Raw genomic sequence first — 14,039 nt, 5'->3', positions numbered from 1 at the left:
AGGTGCCTCCCCAACGACTGCAAGCTGATCACGAACCTCCTAAATCATGGTGAGGAAGGGATCTATGCCTTCACCCTTCTGCATCCTAATGTTTCTTAGCTTCTCCTACAGGAATATCTTTCGTTGCTCGAAAGTATTTTGATATAGTTGGTTGAAAGTGTCCCACATCTCCTTGACAACGCCTTTGCTAGATATATGTGAAACTATATGGTCCCGAACTCCATCCAGGATCAACCGCTTCACCTTTGCCATTTCTTTCCTGTACTCCTTCAGTTGATCTGCATCTTGAGGAACTGCCACTACATTATCTACATAGGATTTCAGACCATATTCATCCAGAAGGAAGGACATCCTAGCTTTTCAGATGACAAATTTGGAGGCTCCCTCCAACCTATCCTGATCTCTAATCCCAGTTGTGGCCGTCTCTTAATTTGAACGAAAATCTCCCTCTTCCTCTGCTCCACTGTTGAATTTGCTACTCACACTCTCATGGAATGAGAAAAAACTGCTTGTAGCAACTGCCGACTACAACTGGGAAAATCATATTTCTAGGTTAGAAACCTTCTAAGAGAAATTCTCTCTGTGTGCCTCTCTCTTCCACTCAACGCTGATTCTGTTGCTGAAAAACCTTTCTGCGCCCAAACAAGGAATCTACCTAGCAAAAATCTGAGCTATGACTGCTCCCTTTGCCAGCTGGAATCACTCAATTTGGCAAGTCAAATTTTTCTGCTCACCTACACTGAGAAAATCTAACTAAAGCAATTTTCACTGCCTGGATGAGGCTCCGTGCAACCCTCATAAAATCGTCTTCCGGCTCCCTCTGAATAATGAATTTCTGGCTTCGCTTCTGAGCTTCCCCGTTTGATCAAAATCACTTTGATGCCATGTGAAAATTCCAACTATTGCAACATCTGGAAATTACTCTTCTAACAGTAAAATAATTAACAGTTTATTTGCCCACACAAATAATGAATAATTCACAACTGCAATTTTCACCAAATTAAATTCCGCGGAAGATAAATTGGAAACTGAGAAAATATTGGCACACACAAAATAAATTTAACACAATTATTTTGGACAGGAGTCCCCAGAAAATCCAACTTGGAAAAACTGGTTCAATAACTGAGGATTTTAATTATTAAGTAGCAGTGACAAATTCTGAGTAAAATTGGATGTTGGAATTTGGCAATCCTACAGAGAAAAATACTGACAAAAATCTAGTGAGGAATTTTATTCACCCCACAAGCAATCCATGCTTTGACTGTCATCTCTAAGTGAGTCGTCGAAACAACTACTCCTCAAGCTGTCCTATTTGATGTTGATTGAGAATCTTTCTCTCCAACACTCTAGAAAATATTTCTAGCCTTTGGAACTAAAACTCAACTTCTCTCCAGCAAAATCAAATTGTGTCTAAAGGAATTTGCGCAGCTCCTGCGTCAGCCTCTCTGTGGCTATTCCTGCCTCTCTGCATCCTACTCTCTGGAACTGGAATTTCTTCCTCTGGACTCACTGTCCTTGCCCCTCTCTATCTCTGCTTCCCTTCTCTGACTCAAACTCTTCCTACAACTGTTGCTGCTCTCTGGAAAATCGAACTGCCCAAGGAAATTGATCTCTAGTGTGTGTGTTCTCTATTTGCCCATCAACCTCCTCTTATAATCTCCAGTTAGGACTCCAACGACCAAGTTTAAAACATAATTGATGGCTGAGATCATATCTGAATCAATCTGTGTGAGTTTCTAGACGATTCACACCTTTCTCAATTAATACTGATTAATTAACCCCATTTCCTAAGTTTAGACTTAGGAAATATTTAAAAATAGGCTAATAATATAATTGAGACACTTTTAGGTGGAATTTCCAGAAATGATTTCTCGGTTATGGAGAACTCCTGTGTTTTAGTCTCTACACAAGTTTCAAGACTAGAACACCTTCAGTGCTACAAAAAATATTTAGTTGTTTCAGGGCTCCAGAGTGTTTGTCCCAACCTGCAGCCTCCAAGGACTAGTAACTCAACCCACAGCCTCTAGGGAACCCACATTGTTTCAGGGCTCCAGAGAATTTGTTCCAACCCACAACCATAGGAAAGCTGAGAACCAATCAGAAAACCAAATGGGGAACCCACTACACGATGGCTATCCAGGGAATGACAAGGCAAGGTTGAAACCACTGTCAATTCAGACAATCTCCATGCCAATGACAACACATAACCAAGGAATCACATGAATATATCATGCATCCAAAAACCAACAACAAAATCACACATGCAACTTGTTACCTACAACTTCCTTGCTTTCCTTTGCTTGCTTCAAATCCAAGTGAATGCTAGAGTGCTCCAAGAATTCTCTAAGTGTGCAAGAGTGTAAGAGAACCAAAATGCTAAACTGACAAAAGCCCTCAATTGTTCCTCTGAAGCCTTTTTATTATTGATGTCCCATTTTTCTTCATTTTCTTTCTTTTTTCCTCTAATTTCTCTTACATGCAAATTTGCTTCTCTTCACCTTCCTTGTCTCCTATTTTCCTTTATTTTCATAATTAAATGGCATTTATTCATTCTTTTCCTTTGCCAATTTCCATAGCCATTAATAAATCACAAGTGATATCCACTATAATGTTTTCCCACCAATCAACTTGGAATACATGTACCATGACCTTGGGCTTATTTTATTTACATTGAAAATCAACCAGGCACTATTACATGTTGTCACTCCAGAGTGTTGAGCTTAGGGCTTCCAAAACTGCCCTAACTCTATGACAAATCAACTGCTCTTGTCACTCTCCTTGGGATCCTCAAGTTTGTCCACACACAATCACTCCTGCACTGATATAGGGCTGCAAATACAATTCCCTTTGTTTTGCAATTTGTTCCTTAGATTGCACATATCTAGGCCTCTTCCCACCAACCCACTCATTTTTGATTTTTCAACAACAAACCAATGAACTAAGGCACATATATATAACTACTATTCAATCCTCAAACAACTCCTCCAAACTCCTTCAACGCTTCCTTGAACCTGCCCTCTTCTCAACACCTCATGACAACCCTACTACAATACACAATGCACCCTAACTTTGTACCCTTGCATGCACTGTTGGGACAAACTTAAGGGTTGATCTATGTGACTGTACATGCATGGAGAGAACCCTAACTAGGGCTTCAAGGTTCGCTGTCCTAAATCCTTTAGAACAAACTTTCCTTCCTCATCCAATTCGACACTCTCTTCTATGTGGCAACCTTCTTCTTGTTCTCGTGTCATAAATCTCTTCTCTGCCCAATTACTTTGCTACTCTTACTTGAGGCTAGCTTTGTGGTCACACTATAGGTCTGCATATTCCAGATTTCGGTTTAAGAGACCTCTCCACAACTGCATTGTAGCTTGAGGAAAAACTGGCCTCTAATCCACACTCACACGAGCCCTTGTGTGACTTCTTAACCAACAGATTAGGGCCTCAACCCTCCTCTCACAACTGCAGAGTTATGGCTTTTAGACAAACAACAAACTGAGGCTTCGAGTCCTCCTTTGGAGACACGCCATACCTTACTCCATGCACAAAGATCTAACAAGTTTAAACACAACTTTTGGTACAATATACTCAGGTTATGCACAACTGAACAATGCCCTAACTAGGGCACACCAATCCACAGATCTGTGACCTCCTTGAGCTCAACTGGCCTTCAGTCAAGGGACATAAGTCACAAAGATCGTTAGCCTTCGATATAGGCTAACTCGATCCTCTCACAGACTTGAGAAAGACCTTCAATCCTCCACAACTTTCCACCTTGAGACTGCAACTTCTTTAGGTAACACGATCTTCTTGAGATATACACTTGGATGAATGACTTTGACCTCTCTTGCAACCCTTCTTGGCCTTCAAGCTCGACTGCTCCTTTAGTTCTACACTTTTTACTATCCTCACGATCAAATGAGCTCCTCTCCTCGATTTCCTTAGGCTTGATCTAGGCCTCTTTAAATAATTTTTCCTTAGGCCTCTTAGGAACCCTCTAGGTCTTAGAGCTTTAGTCCTGTTAGACCTTAGGAAATAATAATTTTCCTATTAATTTCCTTTTAGATTTTAAAACCCTTCTTGGTTCTAAAACCCCTTTGCTTGGGTTCTTTGCCCACAAAGCCTTTTGTGACCAAACTTCTCACAAATCCAACATCTAAGCTTGTGGAGTACCTCTCAAGCTACGCAAATCAACACTCCCTCTTACCGAGAGCTTGTGGAGTACCTCTCAAGCTACACAAATCAACACTCCCTCTTACCGAGGGAGGTACTTCCATTGAAGTATCCATCTTAATCATTGACGACACTAGCCCATTTGGCATCCATTACTGCAGCATACCCTATAGAACAAATCACATTGTCTCTGTAGTGTCTTTGCCTCATCCGAATCTAAAGATCTCGAATTTCCATAGGGTCGCTCCCTCTAAAGCTAGACTCCCTCTGAGTCTACACGATCTCCACTGGCTCATACTGCTTTCACTGCACACGCTTTGATCCACTCGCCCTTTAAAGTAGCTCTAATTCCATGTTGAGTTTCCACGACACTCAATAATTTGGTTTGGGTATTAAAATCTCTGACACAAACACACTCAAATGGCACAACACTTCTACTTTGCACAATAAAACAAAAAAAATCAGTGAATCAACTAATGCACATGAAAGTTTTTAACTTTTTAAATCCACTTGTTATATTACAATTTAGAATACAATAGTATTAGGCCTTTTGTCCCAAGGATCTTGGCCCTTACATACAACCCTGATACAAGGACACAACTAGGGCTTGGTGCCAATCACTTTGACCACCAATCTACCCAAAAAAGGTACACTTGACCTACTTGCTGATGTGGCACCCCACAATCCTTTCAGTCAACGTACCTTGAACACATCTGACAAGTCCTCTTGCCTTACCTTATGCTGATCACTACAACTACATCTTTAGCTTCTCAACCTACCACTATCAATAATGACACCTCCTTTTGTGACACTGAACTTTGGCTCATCAATCTGCCTACTAGTAGCCCTCCTGCTCCATTAGGATGACTCCTCATTGGGTCTTCTAGAACTGCCCTCTTTTCACTGAAGTCTGCCCATATGCAACTCCTGAACTAGGGCTCCAATGGTTTGCTTCCTAACAACATTAGTCCTTCAATGATGACTGTACAAGGGGACTTCATACCACTGCATATTGCATATGAAAAGCCACTGTTCACAACTACGTTTGTGAAAAAACCTCAACCTTCCAGATCTTCCCCACTTTTCAGCCTTCTTGTCACTCCAGAGTGCTGATCCTAGGGCTTCCAAAACTGCCCTAACTCTGTGACAAATCAACTGTCCCTGTCACTCTCCTTAGGACCATTAAGTTTTCCCACTCATAGTCACACCTGGACTGATCTAGGGCTGTAAATACACTGCCCTCTGTTCTACAATTTGTTCCTTAGATTGCACATATCTAGGGCACATATATATAACTGTTGTTTAATCCTTGAACAACTCCTCCAAACTCCTTCAACATTTCCTTGAATCTTCTCTCTTCTCAACACCTCATGACAACCCTATTACCATACACAATGCACACTACTTCTGTACCCTTGCACGCACTCTTGGGATAGACTTAAGGGCTGATCTATGTGACTGTACATGCATGGAGAGAACCCTAACTAGGGCTTCAAGATTTATTGTTCTTAATCCTTCGGGGCAAACTTTCCTTCCTCATCCACTTCGACACTCTCTTCCACGTGGCAACCTTCTTCTTGTTCTCTTGTCATAACCCTCTTCTCTGCCCATTTACTTCGCTACTCTGATCAACAACTTGAGGCTAGCTTTGCAGTCACAATATAAGTCTGCATATTCCAAATTTCAGTGTAAGAAACCTCTCCGCTATTGCGCTATAGTTTGAGGCGAAATGGGCTGCTAATCCACACTCACACAAGCCTTGTGTGGTTTCTTAACCAATAGATTAGGGCCTCGACCCTTCTCTCACAATTGCAGAGATCTGGCTCTTAGAAGAACAACAAATTGAGGCTTCAAATCCTCCCTTGGAGACATGCCATACCTTCCTCCATGCACAAAGATCTAGCAAGTTTAAACACATAACTTTTGGGATAGTATACTAAGGTTATGCACAACTGAATAGTGCCCTAACTAGGGCATGCCAATCCACATATGTAGCACCTCCTTGAGCTCAATTGGCCTTCCTTCAAGGGGTGTAAGACACAGAGATCCTTAGCCTTCAATCTGGGCTAACTTGACCCTCTCACAGACTTGAGAGAGACCTTCAATCCTCCACGAGTTTCCACCTTGAGATTGTGGCTTCCTGAGGCAACACGATCTTCTTGAGAGAGATATATATGGATGAATGACTGCGACCTCTCTTGCAACCCTTCTTGGCCTTCAAGCTCGACCACTCCTTTAGGGCTATATTTCTACTAGCCTCACGGTCAAATGAGCTCCTCTCCTTGATTGCCTTAGGCTTGATCTAGGCCTCTTTAAATAACTTTTCCTTAGGCCTCTTAGGAACCCTCTGGATCTTAGGGTTTTAGTCCTTCTAGACCTTAGGAAATAATGATTTTCCTTTTAATTTCCTTTTAGATTTTAAACCCCTTCTTGGGTCTAAAACTCCTCTACTTTGGTTCTTTGCCCACAAATCCTTTTGTGACCAAACTTCTCACAAACCCAACTCCTAGGATTGTGGAATACCTCCCAAGCTACATAAATCAACAACGTGCCCCCCACCTCGGGGATGCATCCTTATGGGACATTGTTATTAACCAATAATGTTAAACCACAAATCATTATAATTGTTAGATTTTAAAAGAATATAAATCCTCAAATCACTTAATGTCTAAAACATATTGCAATCGTCAAATTACATAACTACAAATTCATACTAAGTGAAAGAAACGTATTAAAAAAGTATGTTTCATCCAAATATATATATATATATATATATATATTCAACTAAATTAATTTTAACTAATTTCTAGATTTCCAAATATCCTTATAATGTTACATATAAAATTATAATTAATTTATATACATCCATACCATCAATATCAACATTTCCACAAATCATATTTAATTTATACTTTTACCATTGTCATCCATTAACAATACACATATGAAGTATAACAGAGAGAAGGGAAGGTCCTTAAAAGAAATAACATGAACTCTTGATAACGTTCCATACTTTTTGAAACCCTTTTATGTTATGGAAATACTTGTCAATGTATTAGATGACATGTTAAAATGTCATCCATTAACAATACACATATGAAGTATAACAAAGAGAAGGGAAGGTCCTTAAAAGAAATAACATGAACTCTTGATAACGTTCCATACTTTTTGAAACCCTTTTATGTTATGGAAATACTTGTCAATGTATTAGATGACATGTTAAAATGTCATCCATTAACAATACACATATGAAGTATAACAGAGAGAAGGGAAGGTCCTTAAAAGAAATAACATGAACTCTTGATAACGTTCCATACTTTTTGAAACCCTTTTATGTTATGGAAATACTTGTCAATGTATTAGATGACATGTTAAAATGTCATCCATTAACAATACACATATGAAGTATAACAGAGAGAAGGGAAGGTCCTTAAAAGAAATAACATGAACTCTTGATAACGTTCCATACTTTTTGAAACCCTTTTATGTTATGGAAATACTGGTCAATGTATTAGATGACATGTTAAAATGATTGGACAATGACTCTCAATGGAGAGAAGATTACATCGTGAAACGTTTGTGACCTCATTAAGGCATATGTTGAAATCCATGAAACCAAAAACATGGTTGTGTCAGTGTTCTACCATAAGAGAACCCCAAGAAAATTCAATTTGTCTTTTATCCATCCTCTTAAGTACAAATACTTGGAACCACTAAACCATCTTAAATCATATAATTTTATTTTAAAGGCCATGTCAAAATGTCAAAATTTATGGACATTGGGGGTTGGTGGTGTATCGATTGCTTTCATTGGGGGTTGGTGGTGTATCGATTGCTTTCATTTGCTTATAAAATTATAACTAAAATATTGGCTTTAAGGACTTCAATGATTCATTTAGTAACCAGATATGTGGCATGATAAGAGTCAATCTTTTATGTAGAGGAGGTTAATTTTTGATATTGGGGTTTCTGCTTGGGAGGCTATGGAGTTGGTTAAAGAGTTTGGGTAATAGTGTCTTATGTGAAACATCGACTTAAGTGAGATTCATGATTGAGTTGATTTGTTTCAGTTTTGGACCTCAACCATGGTCGACACCCTATTCAACAATGCCTTAGCTTTGTTTTTTGTTAACAGTGCTTTGTCTCTAGGGATTGCTCTTCACAAGTCTTATTTTCTAGGGGTTTCCCATGGCTCTATATTTATATGACTTGATTGCCAATGCATTGGGTTATTTGTGTGAGGTGGCTGACATTTTGAGGCAAGTTAGGGGTATTTGTCTCCTAGATGGCTTAGAAATGGTTGGTAATCATTTTGATGATCCTCCTCATTATGCGGGGAAATTAGGGTTTTGTTGATGGGGCTCTTGTGTGCTTACACACTTTATTCATTACTTTAGGTACAATGGTTAGTCCTCACAAAATTGACTCTTGATTTATTGGGATGGATTCCATTGGAGTGGATCCCTATCAACTTGCCTTATATGCTCTAAAGTCATTTTATGATATTTGGGCATTCCCTTGCGGGTTGGTTTGCTCCCTATAACCATGTGGAATTGGTGTTTATAGAGGTTACAAACCAAGTTACATATTTGAGATCATAAAGATCTCTCCTTTGCAAGGAAGTTGGTGGTGGTTGGAAAGATTTGTGGGATTTTGGTACTTACTCATGGAATGATTGGTGCCCTCTTATTTAGGGGTATGGTTGTCTCACTTTAGACTGCCTCTTGATTATGGAGTTGCGACCCTTGATTTTGGACTTTGGGTTGTTTAGGATGAACATGCCTAATACATTTTGGAAGGGTTGGGGTTGGAGCTTTGGTTGGCCTCTTCTTTAGTATGACTCTTGTTGTCTGTATTTAATGCTTCATTAGAGACATCCTCTCTCTCTCATCCTTAATACTTACTGGAAATCTAAGGATATGAAGGAGCAATGAATTTATTGTCTTTCGAATGGCTTTGTTTAGTTTACTAATGCTTAGACGTTGTTATACATATCCTCTAGGACAACCAATTTGCTAAGGGTGGTTAGAGTTTTTTTGAGGGTTATCATTCTATTTCACTATAGGATCCACTGATACACTGTTTGTTTGGTAGTTGTTGGTTTTTGTTCATGACGTGTTCATCAGGATTTGACAATGTTTATAGATCTCAATTTTATTTATTTTTTAAAAACTTAAATACAAATTTATTTTTACCTCAAATTTTAGTTCTTTATTAATGTTTAAAACTATGCAGTAACATGACATTCACCATCAATATTGAACACAAAAACTACACTTAAATTCACCATCAACATTTGGCACAAGGAACTACACTAAATAAAAATGCTCAATCTTTAAATCTCACATGATATTCTAATTTTATTTTTATTTTTATTTTAGTAAACTCTTTGGGTGCCAGATTTTGGCGGAAAAATTTGAGGTGAAATCTTGATTTGTGTTATTTAAACTGGTTTTTTGATTGTATATATGGATTCAGCACCTTGAAAAACCCCTAGGGCACTTCGATTGTGCAGGGGTTACCCCTCGAGCTTGTGATTCCAATAAATTCCAGTGAGATTTTAGAGAAATTAGACTGGAAAAACTTCTAAAAAAATCGCACTAAAAACAACTCGTATAAAATCATTCCCTATACCTTCTACATCATGTTCTATAAATATGAAATATATTTTAAAGTTTAGAATATATAGATTTCCAATGAACAATATTGACAATATTTGTGTCGAATGTTCGTAAGCATATTTACAATTTTCAATAGACATCGAGTTTCAATTCGGAACCTCATTAAGGCACATGTTAAAGGCCGTGGAACCAAAATCGTGGTTGTTTTAGTGCTTATGATGTTAACCAACCAAAAATCTAATTTTGTATTTTTGGTACTGACAATTACAGCGACTTGTAACCACTATCTTTAATAAATCATATGGTCCCCTCTAGAGGGAACATGCTAAATTGAATAAAAGGCCGATACTTCACCAACGGCATATGCCTAAAATCATCGGCACATGTTAAAATGAACCAAAGTCGTACACTTCGCCCACGTCATATGCTAAAATCAGCGAAATGTCTAATTGTTAATAAGAATAAATTTAATTATATAAATGGTTTGAAATAAATAATAGTATAGGTTAGTTAGAGGTCTATAATAATAACAATTTGAAGGTCACATTCGCAATAAATCAAAGAAGTCTCAGTTTATAAAAGCACACATTTTTAATCCTTAAATCCAAGCTATCCAAGATGTACAATTTTTTTTTTCAGAGGGAAAATCAACATATGGCCTAGGCCAGCAGATATTTACAACATATGGCCGAAGCCAGCAGAATTCAGAATATTACGGCATAGCCGTTACAAATCATAGGCCGAAACCAGCAGATAACCAACGCAGAATATTTTAGCCGTCGTAGGCCGAAGCCAGCAGATACACGGGGTCCACAATCATCCGCCGCAGGATTCGATTGCGGCTGGGGGGAGCGAAAGCCATCCGCCCCAGCCGCTATGTCATGCACGACGCGTGTGTACAATATATGATAATAAAGGAAAAATTAAGGTAAATACATTGCGAACAACACTACATACCAAAATATATAATATAAATATAAATTATAAGGAGAGAGATTGTAATGGGTTATATAAAGCAAAAATTATTATATTAATGATTTGTAATATATTTTATAAATGATATAAAATATATATTTTTAAATTTAATAAATTAATGTTGATTTTAGTGAAAATTAATAATCAATATATTAATTAAATTAAATATATACTAGCACACCTATATAACTATTTTATTATATATTTCAAAGCTATATATAATTTATTTTATTATATATTTCAAAGTCACATAGCTATGTTAAAAAAATTTATAAATTAAATTATAATTTTATTTAAAATAATAATTGTTAATAATATAGTGATGACTTTGAAAAAGTAGTGTTATGTGTGAGTAGGTTCGAGGTTCAAATCCCAAGATTTAGTGTGCTAGGGGAAGGAGCATAAACTAGCTTCAAATCTCCTGATTTAGTTGTGCCAGCAAATCCCAAGATTTAATGTGCTAGGGGAAGGAGCATAAACTAGCTTCAAATCTCCCGATTTAGTTGTGCCAGCAGAAAAGGCATAAACTAGCCTTATTACCCATTTCTCTAGATACAAAAATAAAAATAAAAATAAAAATTATTATTATTATTATTATTATTAAAAATAATAATATATAAGTTAAATATAAATATATTAAAAAAACGTGTAATAAGATTCTTAAATATGAAGATTCAACCTCACTTTATGATGAAGATTATTAATCTGTAAATAGTCTTTGTTACAATACTATGGGTTAATACCCTGTCTTGTCAATATATTATGCCCAAAAAACCTCAACTCATTCCGTATGTCACTTGTTTCTATAACATTTTTCTAAGTTTTGGAGGTTTATATTCAAAAACCCATTTTAAACCACTGTGGTTGGTTCAAAACAACAATTAAAATATTGATCTAATGGATCGAGTATACATATTTCAAAATAACACATTTTTTAATTAATGAATTTAATTAAAGAGACAAAAATAACATCACTACATAAATTTCAGCCATCAATTTGTGTATGTTACTAAAAATATTATAAAATATTTTATGAAGATTAAATTCTTTAAAAGGTCACAGGTTCAAAACCAAAGGGGTAGAGTATGTATGCCTTGGGAAGTTGGTTCCTTGTCCCATAAATAAGGGGTCTCATACACCAATTTGGTATCTAACTTGATTTTGACTTTAAAATTAGATAATAATAATAATTAATAATTAAATTAAAATTCTAAAAAACTCTATTCCAAAATAAATTTACTCATTAACATAATATATATAAAATATTAAAAATATAAAAATAAATATTTTATTATAAAAATTATATATTCATATTATTAATATAAAAATAAATATTTTATTATAAAAATTATATATTCATATTATTAAAATATTAATATCAGTATATTAATTTTTTTAATAATAATTCAGAATACATTACCTGAAAATAATAAAAATTAATAAGCTTCTCATAAAATAATATAAATCTTTAAACCCCACTTTGAGAAGTGGCTTCTAATTTTGGGAAGCTTCTTTGCTTATCTTGAAGTCAATCATGTTGAGCTGTCCAGATGAATGAGAATATAAAATATTCTATGTTTCAATGCACAATAGACAATCTAATCAGATTGAGAAGACTGAGTCTGCATGTGTATTACTTCGTTGGTTCGCTGGAGATAAGAACTGAAAGATATACCGGTGAGAAAGCGACAGTGACAGGCATAAGGTCCAGAATAGTGGTAGAAGAAAGTGTCCTCGTGCACTTTCTTATCTCAATTATTGGACCCAGAGAGCTAATTATTGATTTAAAGCACAATGACGGTATCAAAGTCCACTTGGACGTAATTCCAGAGTTAAAATGTAACGCGAGTGGGCCCGGATAATAGAAAGACGATTTATTGATATGTCCAGCTACGCATGGTTGCTCGCGAGCCGCAAGACACAGTTTAATTAGGATCTGATCAGATTGGTATGCAGAAGATTCGTGTCGAGCTAAATAAAGAATTTATGTATGACCTTGCTTTGTGCATTTCTACTTCAAATTCGTATGAAAAATATAATTTCGCTTGGCCTTATTCGAATGCTACGATTAATACAGATATACATGGGTTCAAGTCATAAAATAATTACTTTCATTATTTTATTACTGGAGTGGGGAATCCGCGAGTGAAGGCCTTAATTTTTTTTTGCAGGCGCAGGGTAACCTGGAGTGGCCGTATTATTTCTAAATCTCTGTTTTTTCTCCAAATTTTGAGAAGCCCGGTGAAAATTTGTGGATCTTTTTGTTTGCTTTCTCTCTGTGAATAAAAGGCGCAATGGAGATGTTGGAGAGGAAAGGATTGTGTTCAATCGATGGCCGAGGGGAAAAAATGGAGAATGAGACTTATTCTTTGCACAAATTTAAACTCTACGAAACTCGATCGGTATGCAAAATGTTTATCTGATCATTTATGATTTATGTTAAATATTTTCATATAATATTCGATGAGTTTTCAACATCATTGTTTTTGTGATCTTGGACGTCTGTTATTTTGTTTCAAGTCTTTTTAACACGATGTGTTCTTACATATATATCATCTTCATAGGATTTGAAATTTACAAAATCTATTTCAAACTTTTTCCATTAGCTAGCTCACTTTTGCTGTCTTGGAATTTAAATTTGTTGAGTTTGAAGTTGTAAATATCATTTTGGAGAATATATCGATGAGGGTTATAAATTAACTTATCCGAATGATAAAAAATATTAGAAATTATCAGTAAACATAAATTTAGACCTGAAAAATTCAAAAAATGTAGACCATCTGAAAAATTGAAAAACAAAAAACTCTCTAAAATATCCATAGAAACGGAGATATTTGAAACACTGGTTTAAACTTAAAAATATTACGGTTCAATCGGTTTTGAATGCATTTTTTTCTTTGCTTCGGGGTTATTCTCACAGCTAAATAAATTAAGGGAATATTTCAGTTTATTCATTGTCTTTGCCCTGGGGTTTCTCTGACAGCCAGATAAATTAAGCTAAGTTTGATAAACCGCAGTTCTAGTTATGTCTGGTTAGGTAAGGCAATTTATTCGCATTCTTGATCTATTTTCTGATTAAATTTTGCTTAAATTCGATTTTTGAGTTTTACTTTATGCGAAGAGGTTCTATAGGCAGAAGGTATGTCTCAAAAGTAGGTTAACAGCAAGCAAACAAACAAATAAGCAAAATAAGTCTGTGTTATCGTAGGTTTGCACAGGTATGGACATGAAGTATGTCTTTTTAAACTAAATTTGCTACCGGAGAGT

General features: G+C 36.2%; 1 protein-coding gene across 6 annotated transcripts in view; it reads left to right on the top strand.

Annotated features, from left to right (window-relative positions):
- The window catches only part of LOC149175229 (phosphoinositide phosphatase SAC2-like), a 282,478-nt gene that overhangs the window by 78,687 nt on the left and 189,752 nt on the right, over positions 1-14,039 (top strand). For 3 of the 6 annotated variants that reach the window (XM_089419557.1, XM_089419555.1, XM_089419553.1), the window contains exon 1: positions 12,796-13,174. The exons of 1 other annotated variant lie outside the window; for it this stretch is intronic. Coding sequence is in view for 3 of the 5 variants with exons in the window: in XM_089419553.1 (XP_089275679.1) it covers positions 13,067-13,174 (108 nt within the window). In the remaining 2 variants the exon portion in view is untranslated. Of the gene's footprint in view, positions 1-12,610; positions 12,761-12,795; positions 13,175-14,039 lie in introns of those variants that run through there. 2 more of the 6 variants (XM_089419551.1, XM_089419552.1) reach the window with 2 other exon arrangements.

This window comes from Pinus tabuliformis, chromosome 4_1 (genome assembly GCF_031772625.1).
Source record: "Pinus tabuliformis cultivar Carrire ecotype Pingquan chromosome 4_1, CPIR1, whole genome shotgun sequence".
Classification (NCBI taxonomy): Eukaryota; Viridiplantae; Streptophyta; class Pinopsida; order Pinales; family Pinaceae; genus Pinus; species Pinus tabuliformis.
This window is presented reverse-complemented; position numbering and strand designations above follow the sequence as displayed.